This window comes from Thalia democratica, chromosome 4 (genome assembly GCF_965202585.1).
Source record: "Thalia democratica chromosome 4, ktThaDemo2.hap1.1, whole genome shotgun sequence".
Taxonomy (NCBI): Eukaryota; Metazoa; Chordata; class Thaliacea; order Salpida; family Salpidae; genus Thalia; species Thalia democratica.
The window spans coordinates 49,709,949-49,722,750 of NC_139168.1; the positions used below are offsets into that span (position 1 = coordinate 49,709,949).

At 25.0% G+C, this 12,802-nt stretch overlaps 1 protein-coding gene across 1 annotated transcript; it reads left to right on the forward strand.

The window, feature by feature from the left end:
* Positions 1-8,859: 8,859 nt before the first annotated feature.
* Positions 8,860-10,363, forward strand: LOC145834063 (uncharacterized). The gene is made up of 2 exons (XM_082941395.1): positions 8,860-10,182; positions 10,263-10,363. The coding sequence occupies exons 1-2, from the start codon at positions 8,920-8,922 to the stop codon at positions 10,266-10,268; spliced, it is 1,269 nt and encodes a 422-aa protein (XP_082797521.1). The 5' UTR covers positions 8,860-8,919; the 3' UTR covers positions 10,269-10,363.
* The last annotated feature ends 2,439 nt before the right edge of the window (positions 10,364-12,802 follow it).

The following is a 12,802-nucleotide window of genomic DNA, read 5'->3' on the forward strand; positions in this document are numbered from 1 at the left end:
TGTTAGAAGAAAATAAGTTTTAATAGCTTTGTAACAAAATTTGAAAAACAGTTATGCTTGACTAACTAAGTTCAAATTCAACATTAGTAAAACTGTCAAGTTTTAAGAAAAAATAATGTAAATGGTATATGCAGCTATTATTGTATTAATTTTTATGTTAAAAAAACATCAGTCTCAAACTCCACTCTTTGCAACGATAAAATTTTCAACGGGTAAAAAGGAGTGTGTTACATCATGTTTAATTTTACCTGTTATAATTCAAATTCTCGTAGTGTTGGTTTTACTTTTTTGAAAAATTGTTAAATAAAAATCAAAGCTTATTTCAAAAAAAAACATGATATTTATTTTCAAACTCTGTATTTTTATTTTTTTTTTGTTGGAAAAATAACGTCATATTTCAAAGTTATTTAATTATTTCTCATAACCATTCATTAAAAAAATCATTAATTAATAATTCACTTGCAGTAACAATAAAAGACAGTAGCGATTAGCGATACGTTTAATTTGCATTTATTATTTAATCTTCAGAACTAAAACCTATAGCAGGGTAGAGGGTGTCAATTTTGCACGGCTTTATTTTTGCATTTAAAGTACTCTTGATTTTATAATATTTTTAACTTCCTAGACAAGACATTAAAAGCTATCCCTGCCGTGGTGTGCGACTCGCTCGATAACCGAAAAAAATTTTTGTACACCAGGTCCTAAGACCAAATAATTTGAGCGTCTTTTTTTTGTCGTTCAATAAAGTATATATATGAGTTCAATTGATAATTAACAATAACGTCAACAAAATGACTAAATTTACATATATTTTTTGGACTTAATACTTACAAAAACTAAGTATTAAGTTTTTCTATTAACTTATTTAGTTTTTTTTTTTCGCTATTTTTGTTTATAAATTCATTTATATAAGTAAAAATTTATAAACTAAATTATTTATTTATTGAAATTTCTTTAAATTTATTCTAGTTTTTTTTTTAATTAAAGCAAGTAAAATTTTGTTTAGAATCTTTTTTTAGGCAGGTGTTGTTTATTAATTGAATTTTCTTAAAAAATTTGTCAGCTGTAATTGCTAAAAAAAAACTAATATAAAAATGTTTTAATTTAATTTTGTGATTATTTACTATAAAGAACTTAATGTATATTTTTATGTCTTATTATTTCTATATGTTAAGTTTTTATTTTAAGATTTTACCCTAAAGTTTTCAATAATTTAATTTTTAATGTTTTCCTTAGGTGCATAATATTTAACTGCCGCAGTTTATATTTCAACTGTGTTTTTTTAACAATTAAAAGTTAATATGAATGAGTTTCTATTTTTCGATAAGACTCGATATTTTTAACTTAGTTGTTAAATTTAGAATTTTTTAGCAATTCAATATTTTGAATTTTTCTTTCTTTAGAGTTTAAGTTTTGAGAGTTAAAATATTTTTAGCTTATTGTAAGTTTAAAATAAGTTTAGTGTACGACTCGATGACCGAAAGGTCCTTTTGATCACTAGGTTTTTAAACCATATTTTTTTGAGCATTTTTGTTTTTTTTTAGTTGTGTTTAATAAACTTATTAACATAACCACTCTTCTAAAAAACTAAGTTTATTGAGCAAAAAGATACAAAGGCTAACATTTTGCATTTAGTATATGTAAGGTTTATCTCATATTTTTCTTTTTTAATGGAAACTTATATATATTATCTAATTTATTTTATATTTTATGGATAGTAAATAATAGCGGCGGCGAGTGGTTTTTTTTAGAGGGCGTGGTGCTGAAAGTATACAAAAACTTTTAAACCCCTAAATTTGATGACTTTTTAAACTAATTTAGTAAAAAAATTACAACAATTAGATAAAAGTATTAAAATTACAACAAATCGTTTGTAAACAAAAGTTTATTTGAAAAATAACAACTTTAACAGCTTTATAATATTATGGTAATTTTATAAATAAATTAGGTGGAGCATCTGCACTAATGCTCCACCCCACAACGCGACACCCATGTAAATAATATTAATTTTAACATTTGAGACATTTTATTTTAAACTAACAGTAGATTTGAACTTATTTAAAATAAAAAAATATATATACTCAAATTGATTTTTATTGCAACTACTTAACTTTTGAAAAAATTAAAATGTGTTAACTTTTATGTTAAACTTTTGAAGTAAAAGTCTATTATAAGGCTACTAAAATAAATTTTTCCCTTCGTTTTTAGAAGTTTACGTTTGTTTAAAACATTTATACTATAATTTATACACTAGACTGTAAGTTAAGCTTAAACTTTCAACACACTTCAAACTTGTTTACTTTTAATTTCTACACTTTTCATCAACTTTTTTTCGAAATAAAGCTGAATTTTTTTTTAAAACTTTTGTCTGTAATTTGTGCAGGGCCTTAAACTTAAAGTTATAGATCTGTACTTTAACACTGTCCTGGACAAGACCATAGTGTACAACTGTATCCATAGTGTATGACTCGATAACTGTTTTTTTTTTTCTTCCATCAAATACTTGGACTAAACTTTTTGAGCGCTTTTTTTTGTCGTTTAATAAATAATAGTTATTTAACAGTTTTGGTTTAGATAGTTTATTGATATGAAGTATTTGTTTCTAGTTAATTTGTGTAAAATATTAGGAATTTATTAGTTAACTTGTGTGTGTGATGTGCGGCTTTTAGTCTGATATGAATAGCATTAGTTATTAGTTTTATAATAATAAATTTAATTTATCAAAAATTGTTTTAACGTTTTTTAATTAAATCAAACTTAAGGCTTTGATAAAAACTTAATTAAAAAAGAAACCCAAATTGTGTAAACAAAAAGACTTTGATTATACTGTTTCTTTATTTTCATAAACTGTTTTATAAGTTGTTACGTATGTTTTGTTAACTTTTTAGTAGCATTTTAATTAAAAGTACTTATGTATTTTTAATTACTCTTTGCTCTATTGTTATTACTTTTACATTGATTACACTTTCACTATATAAGCTAGATTTGAAACTTTATTTTTATTGCTTAGTAAACAACTAAGTTAAGCATGAAAAACATATTGTTATAAAGTTTGAGCTTTGTTTATTTTTGAAATAAATTATTGAAATTTCAAATAAATGTTTAATTTTCTCAAAAGTAAAAACTTTATAGCAACTTTATTATTACGAAAGTTGCACAATTCAATAAGAGAAACTTTTTATTCAAAATTTGCCAATCAAAAGTTTAAAAAAAAAACTGCTTTTGAATGATTTTACAACTCGAAGAGTTTCATTTTTTACTTTTGTAACTTTTGACTAAATCCTATATTGAATTTACTTTACAACATTAGAAAATCCTTAGTTTTATTTTTATTTTTCACCAAGTTGTAAAGTAATTGTTCACGTTTCCTATTATTTTGTTTATAACAACATAATTAAATTTTTATCTAAATTGTTTTAAGTGGAACTGTTTGACTACGTAATTTGTTTGTATATCACTAAATAATTTAATCTATCATTAAGAAAAGTTAATTACTAATTTTTATTAGTACTTTACTTTTAGTTTCTTGTGTATAACATATTTTGTTATTCATGTTAACTTCACAATATATATCAAAATATTAACATTGCCAATAAAAACAATACTTGGTTTATATTTAGATCATTTTACTATAAATTAAAGAGTTTCCTTTTAAGACTTTGAATTCTGTTTTACTCGTATTTTCAAATTGTTTAAAGTAAAAAAAGAATAATGTACCTGAGAAATTTTAGACAGTTATGTAGTAGGCAGCTATGTAGTTTTAGAAATTGTATTACTAAAAGCTATCACAAAAAATACTCTATTACTACAGTAGTCTATCATTTGATTTTGAAAATTCTTGTAAAATATTATATAAAAAATTAGTAGTTTAATGCACAATACAGTAAAGTTTTTTTATTTATCAAAGCTAGTTGTTTTGATATCAAACTAAACTAATAGTATTATGGAGTAAAAATATAATATCATATATTTGGCGTTAAGAATGAAAATGAAAGTATTTTACAGTAAATTTTAATTTCGTTTCTTTAAATAATAAACTTCAACAAATTTTAGTTTTCTGTAAAAATGATTCATATAAGATTTATTTATTTAAAGAAACGTATGAAATTATGTGTTTATAATAATTTAACGTTGAGAACAAATTAATTTTTCTAGAGTTCATAGGTTTTTTATCTATTGCACTTTAATAAAACTGGTTTCGCTAACAAAACATGTTTTTTTTTAAATAAAAATTATAGAGGTCTTTTGATAAAATCTATTTATTTTCTATATACTGTACTACTGCTTAATAATTTTTTCTATATCATTTTGAAATTTTTATTTTATTACATTATGAATTATAGAAACTTTTGACTTAATTACTTTAAGTTAAGTTCAAGCTTTTTATTAAACCGTCATGTAAATTATCGTCAAACTATTTTTCAATAAACAGTAAAAGATATTTTAACAAACTAAATTGAATATTATATGTAATCAGTAATTTACTTTTAAAAAAAGTTAGTCTAAAACATTAAGCTTAAACTACACACTTAAAGGATTTTAAACAAGTTGTACATTTAATTTATTAAAATTAAGTTCTTCATGTAATCTAATATATTATTGTAGTTTTTTTTAATTTTAAAGTCTTAATTTTAAGTAGGTAACTGTTTACGTGTACTAATGGACCACTTTGTTTTCAATAAGTAGAAAAAATAATTCTAAGTTTTTTCTTTCATCTGTATAATCTTTGTAATACCTAATCTTTGTCATTCAATATTTTGTTTGTTTGTTTCCTTTGAAATTATTTATACATTTATGCAAGGTAAAACGGATTATTCAACAGTATGCTCGTTGTAAAGAAATACAATTCGGATTTCCTAAAGCTATATTTAAGTTATGTAAACACACAAATAAATAATAAACAGAAACCCAACTCGTTCACTTAATAGCTAGCTTCCTTTTTCTAAACTTCCCTATATCATATTATTTATAAAAAAAAGGAGAATTTCTTCGACAATATTTCAAAGCTGAAAGTTTACTTTTTATACGAAGCATTAAGTTAAACAAAAATTTGTTTAAAGTTGATTGAACATAAACAAAAGTTGTTATTTATTTTCTAATTTATCACTACGTATTATTTAACGTAAACATATTTAACTTTATCTATTGTTTTATTCGTTTGTTAAAATGTATTATAAGATATAAAAATTGTTTTGTTATTGATTTGGTTTAAATATTTTTTAGATTTCTTAAATTTTATTTTATTAAAAATATAAGTTTTATTGTATACTACTTATCATAAAAATGTTAAACATTTTTAGAACAAAAAATACTATAATTCGTAGTATTACACGCTACTTAGTTGAAAATAAAATACTTATTTGTTATTTAACAAAATTAATAGGTTACTAATTTTTTAAAAGTTTAACCTCTTTACTACCTTTTTATTCTTATTTTTCTCATAAAAACTTAGTTTTAATTTTAAAGCACAGCTTTAAAGGTTCTACTTTAATTAAAATCAACAAGCGAAGCAGCTAAACAAAATTTATCTATTTAATAGTTTTAATTTAAACGCTAAATCAAGTAAATACTATTTCAGACAGTATTTTCAACCAACACCCATTAATAAAAGTTATGATTGTTAAAACAATCGGTAGTTTGGAAATATATTGTGTAAATTTTAATTAGTTGAAAACTAAGATAAAAGTATTTAAAACTCTAAGTTATCGTGTAAGAACTAGACTACATAAAAAGTGATAAGATGTAAAATCGACGCATAAGTTTCGTCCTATTTTGGTATTATTTTAGTTTTAGTGATTGTCAACGCAAACAACTTTCAGCCCTAAACTAAAATAGATCATTCTAACAAATAGTGGCTTAAGTAACGAATAGATTCTATTCTTAACAACACTTAACCTTTTAAAGTGGCTTATCATTTATATTAACTGAACATTAATACATTAAAAGTTCTAAACAAACATAAAACTTGCAATACGCTTATAATATCGTATTAAACAATCAATGATTAATTATGATAGTCTAAAACTTGCAAGCCTTTCAATGAACACAATCAAATTAATTAAAATTTATAAATTTTAAACTAAATATTTTGAAATACAATCAATAAACTTACTAATACAAGTAAAAACCAGTAATAGTTTAAAAACTAGTTGTTATGTTATTTCAACTATTCCTTATTGAAAGAAACTCAAAAATAATTGTTAAAAAAAAATTATTTAAACTGATACCTCTAGAAAAAGCCTTTATAATAAAATACAATTATAAAAATGACTTATAAAAAATAAATTTTTTTGCAGTAATTACATACGAAAACAAAGAGTCTTATTATTTAGATCATCTACTAATCCCTTATCTTTTATATCACACTTATACTTTTTATAGATGTATATAACTAATATTTTTCAACAAGATACTATAAAAAAAGTACATTGATATATCAAAAAATATGTTTAAAAAGCATCTTAGACTACTAGTTCACTAAATAACACTTATGGCCTAGTAAGCTTTTCAAGATAAACAAGGATATAACGTACACAAAGCCTTAAAACTCCTAAAGTTGAAACTATCGTCATTTTGTTTACATATAAACACACATAATCTTGTTTTATAGTACGCAGCACCAATATCATAACAGTTTCTTTTATTTTCTTGCCAGTAATTTATGAGTCCGTTTTTGACAGGAATCTGGCTTGATTTAAAAAACCGTTTTGATCTAATGAAAGTGTTGACAAAACACAAGATTTTAAGAACGTAAAAACTGTTCATACAGTAACATTTTTCATGACTACTACTTTTTGTTAAAACACGTGCCTAAAGTTTGCTTTTACTTTTAATTGATATATTCGTTAAATGATTTGGTCGAAAGTTACAGTAATTTTTGTATATATTTTAGCAAAAACTGTATTTTTTCGGTTGAAAATAAAGTTTTACATCTAAAAGACTTTAGCTTTTTACACCAAATCTTTTAATTGGCTACAACAAGTTTTTACAATTTATGATAAAGTGTTCAACAGTTTTATAAAATATAATATAAACATAAAAAATATCTGAATACAATAACAGAAAAGCTTTAAAGTCTTAAAAGATTACAAATGGGACGTGTATAATTTCTGTAAGTAATAAATCATAAACAGCAATAACACATTGCAAAAATTTAAAGATAAGTTCTTAGAAAGTTGTAAACACTTTACAATTTTAATAAATAAACTATAAAACAACAAAAATTAAAAGTTGTATATAGGCAGAAGCTTATGCAATACTATCTATTTAAAATTTAGTACACGTTTTAAAAACAAACTTCTGACTTTTTAATGTTTGTTTGTTTTTAACAAAAGCTAAATGAGTGCTTTAAATAAATGACTAACAACTTAAAAAAATGTATACAACTGTGAAATTAAAGTGATATAAAATAGTAATGTTAAAATTCGGTTGTAATTATTAGTTTTGCAATGTTTTAAAAACATTATTACTAACTTTTAGTAGTAGTAAAAATCACAATGTTCACAACCAATAAATGTATTTTTTCAGAAATTGAGTCTTTTTTTTATCAATTAAAATAACAAAAATTACCAAAAATATACAATCAAATTGTTTTTTCTTTGATAGTAAAATCTAGAGGTTTAGCAGTTTTTAGTCTTAACTTACCGTTGGGGGCATATGAGAGCAATATTAAAAAAGCTTGAAAAAAAAGAGAGGAAACACTGCCAATTTTGTAAAAAAAAGTTTAAGGGTATATTACCGTGTAAATTTTAGATAGATCTACTATTCCTGATGAGTCTAGGTAAATACATAGTTTATTTAAATCGTAGTTGGTGAAAACTAATAAAGGTAGGCCTTAGACTAATTAACTATAAATATGGTTATTTTAAATGTATAGTTTATAAGTCTGTATTTGAAAAGTAGTTTTGGTTTATATGAAGTGTTCAGACAAAAAACCTATCTTTTAAAAAGCGTTTAAATTAAGTTTTTTATACATAAATAAGTAGAATTAGTCAGCACAATGATAAATATTTTTTAAGAAAGTGACAGTTTATTTTCATTTACTCAGGTACTTTCCAAATTTAAAAACATTATTACATGTTACTTAGCTGTTTTTACTTAACACTTTTACTTTATTATAAAAAAAACTTATAGTACTGATGAACATTAAAAAAACACGAGCATAATAACTTAACATTTGATTAAAACAGTTCCGCCAAAAGTTGTTAAAGGTGCTTTCGTTGTTTATATACAAAAACAGAAAAGTTTTGCAATTTTTTTAAATCATTTAAACTAGTTTTTAAATTAAATAATATAAAATTAAATGTTAAAATCTTCATCTTGAATCGATTCCTCTGCTAATTTTTTTAGCCATATACTTAAACTAGCATTTACTTCTATTTTAATAGTATATTCAATAATTTGTATTGTAAAATGTCTTTAAAAACATTAGTTGTTTGCATACATTATAGATAGTGCTTTGAAAAATAAATAAACTTAGTAAAACATAATACTTACAAAAAATTGTTAATTGTTAATAATAATACTTAAAATTAATAAAAATTAAATACATAGAATGTTAATAGACCTATAAACATGTTTTACAAAACTTGACATTACTAAATTATTATAACTTTTACTATCAAAGGTCAATTTAAAAAAATAACCTTATCAAGGGTTGCGAATTTTCTCAAATGAAAAACTAAACTTTGAAGCACGTTTTCTTGTAAACGTAACTTTGTAAAGCTGTTGACAGATGCGCAATTTAAATTTTAAGGTTTAGCTTTTGTTTCACTACAAGAAAATAACAATTTAGTTCTGTTTCACTCTTATAAACATTACTTTTATAATTACGGTAACTAACTTTTTAGGTTACAAACTTATCAAAAAATACTTCATTTGTCAAGTACAAACACTGAGAAAAGTGAAAGCTTCTTAAAAATGATACAAGCAACAGAGCAACATCGAAACCAGTTTTTTGACGCAACTCGACATTCTTACCCTTCAAGCGCTTACATGCAACATTCGCATAGTCCTGTAGTTCAGTTGCAGTCAACAAGCAACCATGGAAGCCAGCTTAACCAATTTTACAACCACATGGCAATGAACCATGCCGACTTTAATGGTATGTTATCTCAAAAGTACCAACAGTTTTCTTCTTTTAATAACAACGGCCATGCCTCAACGGCAAACAACATGTCAGCAGTGCAAATGACGGCGGGGTTTACAGGTTCAGCCACTGGAAGTATAAACTATCCAGCAACTGCAGGGTACCCTGTCATATCTAATGGAATACAAGGTAGAGGTGCGATTAATCACAACATGGCAATTATGCACTACAACCACCAGCAGCATGAGTACAATCGTCGAATGGCTGTGAAAGCAATGTGCAATAAGCCGCCGCTCAGCTACATATCGCTAATAACTCACGCGCTAGAACAATCTCCTACAAAGATGTTAACACTTAGCGAAATTTACAATTGGATTATGAACATGTACCCCTATTATAAAAATGGGCAACAGCGTTGGCAGAACTCTATTAGACACAGTTTGTCGTTTAACGACTGTTTTGTTAAAGTTCCTCGAAGTGCTGACAAGCCAGGAAAAGGGTCTTACTGGACTTTGCATCCAGACGCTGACAACATGTTTGAAAATGGTTGCCATTTGCGTCGAACAAAGCGATTTAAAGCCGATCGTAAGCAAGCTTTAAATAAAGTGAAATCTAGAATTGCTCCATACACTAGTCGAGAGAGTCCTCATACTTCTGTTGGTGGATCTTCACCTTCTTCAAACGAAAACGATCAAATAAGTGTTACTTCTCAAAGTAACCAGAGTGAAACACAACAAGTACCTAAAATTACAGATACGCATAATAATTCGGCTAGCCCACAAATGCAACATGCTTCTAACATGTCAGGATATAGTTTTGAGTCAGAAACCCATAATAAAGATCAAGTTCCAGTAGACATATCTGAAGAAAATTCAAAAAGCCTCTCTACCCAAAGTGTTTCACGTAATGGTCAGTTTAACAATGACATTAAATTTTCAATTCAAAATATTATGCACCAAGAAACAGCACAAAACTGTCCAATTAAAAGCTTAGGTAGCAGTTCAAACTATGCTATAAAACCAAATTTGCGTAGAAATTCACCTAACGTTAGTTATGACACTAATCGAAGAGTTGCAACTACTTCTGCTGCTGAGGTAGGTTTAATTACTAAAGATAAGTTTAAAAACACATCGGCAAGTAAATTATTTGTTGAAGATGTAATGTCTAATTGCAGTCATAGATACGAAGCAGCAACAAGTTCTGGTTATGAGTATGCCTTTCATGGAAATATACAAGGGCGATTTGGACATGAACTATACAGCAGCCACTCGACCGATAACGTTATAGAAAATAACACTTTGCCGTCAGTTTCAGCTACCTACTGTGGACAAAACTACAATCAACATTATACAAATGTTAGAAATCTCAACCAAGAAATTAGTGGTGAGACAGTTCAAAACAACCTTGAGTCTTATGGGCACAACAGTCTTCAGCAATGACGAATCGAAATGCGTTAGAAATAGTTACTAACTCATAATAAACAATCAAGTAGTTTAAAATTAAGAAACGCTCAAAAACTTACTTACATAAAAATTTTGTTGTCAGCTTAATACTTTTATATCTTTAATTTATAAAACTAAAAGTTTGCCACAAGAATATTTGAATCAAAAAAAATTAGAGAAATATTTTTTACTTAATTTTTTCAGAAGAATACATGTGTAATAGCTAGCTTTAAAATGCTGCCACAAAATACTTAAACGAAAAACTTTAAACCGTTTAGATAACCATGACGGCTGGTTTACTTGGTTAAAATGTTTGAGCTTCTTACCATTAAAGTTACTTTTGTAAGCATGCAGACTTTTTTTTTTGATTTTTTAAGTTGCGCTGTTTTTTTAATAACAATGTTAGTAATTTTACTTACAATATAATTTTATTACCTGTATATTATTTGGTTCATGAAATAATACTTGCTGCTCGATTTATTAAAACTCAGACCTTTTTGATTATTAATTTAAGAAAAAAGTATTTAAAATTTTTTTATATCAACATGTGTGTAGTTTTTTTTTTTGACTATATTATAAACAAATGTATTTAAAATTGTTGTTTAATAAATAATTTTAAATTAAAAAGAATATTAGTTAGAATTCGTATCAGTTGTTTGTTTCATATAATTAATCACCTCTAGCAAAAAGTGTTTCATTTGTAAAATGCTTTAAAATTACTGCTGAATTTTTCGTTCCTTTTCATAATAAATGTTCCTAGAAATCTATTAAAAAATATTCTAATCAAATACTAGTTAAGCTTAGTTCATATATTTAGAAGAAAATCTAGCACATTATACTACAATAAAAAATTAACTGTTGCTATGAAAAAAAAAATTATAAGTGTAATAGCGCCATTTTAAATTAAACTTTCATTAGCTTTACTACTTTGCGAATTTTTCAGTGATAATGCCTTTATATAAAAAGAAATTTAATATTAGGCTCAGTGTCTTGAAATTTAATAGTAAAATCAAATAGATAAAAAATAATGAATACATTCTTTCAAATATTTATTTTACAAACTAAGTTTCGGTCAAAGACCTCGTCAGTGCTTAAATAAATCTTATTCAAACAGAATAAGTTAAAAAATATATTGTAAATGGAATTCTTAATTTAGTAAAATAAAGTAAAAATTCAGTTTTTAAAACTTGCTAAATTTATTAAAAAAAAAGCTTAGACATTAATAAAATAAAACATGGTATGTATATTTAAGTATGTTTACACTTTATTGTTAAATTTGGAGAAGATACTGTTTATATCTAATAAAAACATCATTTGAAGGTTGCAAAATACAAATATATAGTATTCTAAGTTTATAAGTTTAATAGTTTTATCGGAACTGAAGACTAAAGCGTATTAAACAAATCAAATAATTAAATACAAGGTTTTTTCAAAAAGAAATGAATAAGTAAAATGTAGCAAATGCCCTGAGATCTTATTTCTTTTATTTACAACTTATATTAAAGATGTTAACAAAAAATTAGTTGGCAAATTTGTAAAGAATTTAAAGTACTTTTATCCGATATATAAAAGTTTTAAAGAGAACTTTTTATATAGAAAAGTAATTTAACAACTAACCATGCTTAGCTTTTAACTTTCAGTTTTACATTTTAAGCTGTCTGAATGTTTAAACTGTTCTATTTTTTTTTAATTTAGTTATTTTTCTATTGTGATATTATAATTTATAATATGTGCTAATACATGCGAATGATAGTAAAAACTAAGTTAATTAGAAAATTTTGATTTAATGCCATAACTTTTTATTAATTTTTTTTTCTGACTATAGATATGTTTGATACTTAGAATGTTTAGTACGCAGAAACAAGTTTCGAAGTAAATAAACAAAAAAAAGTTAAAAAATATGCGAACTGTTTTTGTCGTACTCATCTTTGATGATTACAGATCAAATAGTTGTTGGTGGTGTGAATGTACAGTGTACACTTAACTTTTCTATCTTTTGCACACTCTTGTTGGTCGTATAGACCCTGGGTGACGACAAAACTGCAGCTGATCTTGGGTGGGCTAAACTCTATTCATTAGCAATGAGCCATGCTTTTAACTGTTATTAACTCTGGCTTCCTCGTGACGTAACTTTATTTGTAAAAATTAAAACCAAAAACACTTTGCTTTGTAATTGCTACTTTAAATACAAATTTTGTTTAGATGTAAATTTAAACAACACAACAACCGAAGAGCATAAAGCTTGTCAAGTATGGTTATATGAAAAATTAAG

What these genes read in the sequence shown, in the direction of transcription:
- LOC145834063 (XM_082941395.1), top strand. Translation starts at nt 8,920, where the DNA reads ATGATACAAGCAACAGAGCAACATCGAAACCAGTTTTTTGACGCAACT.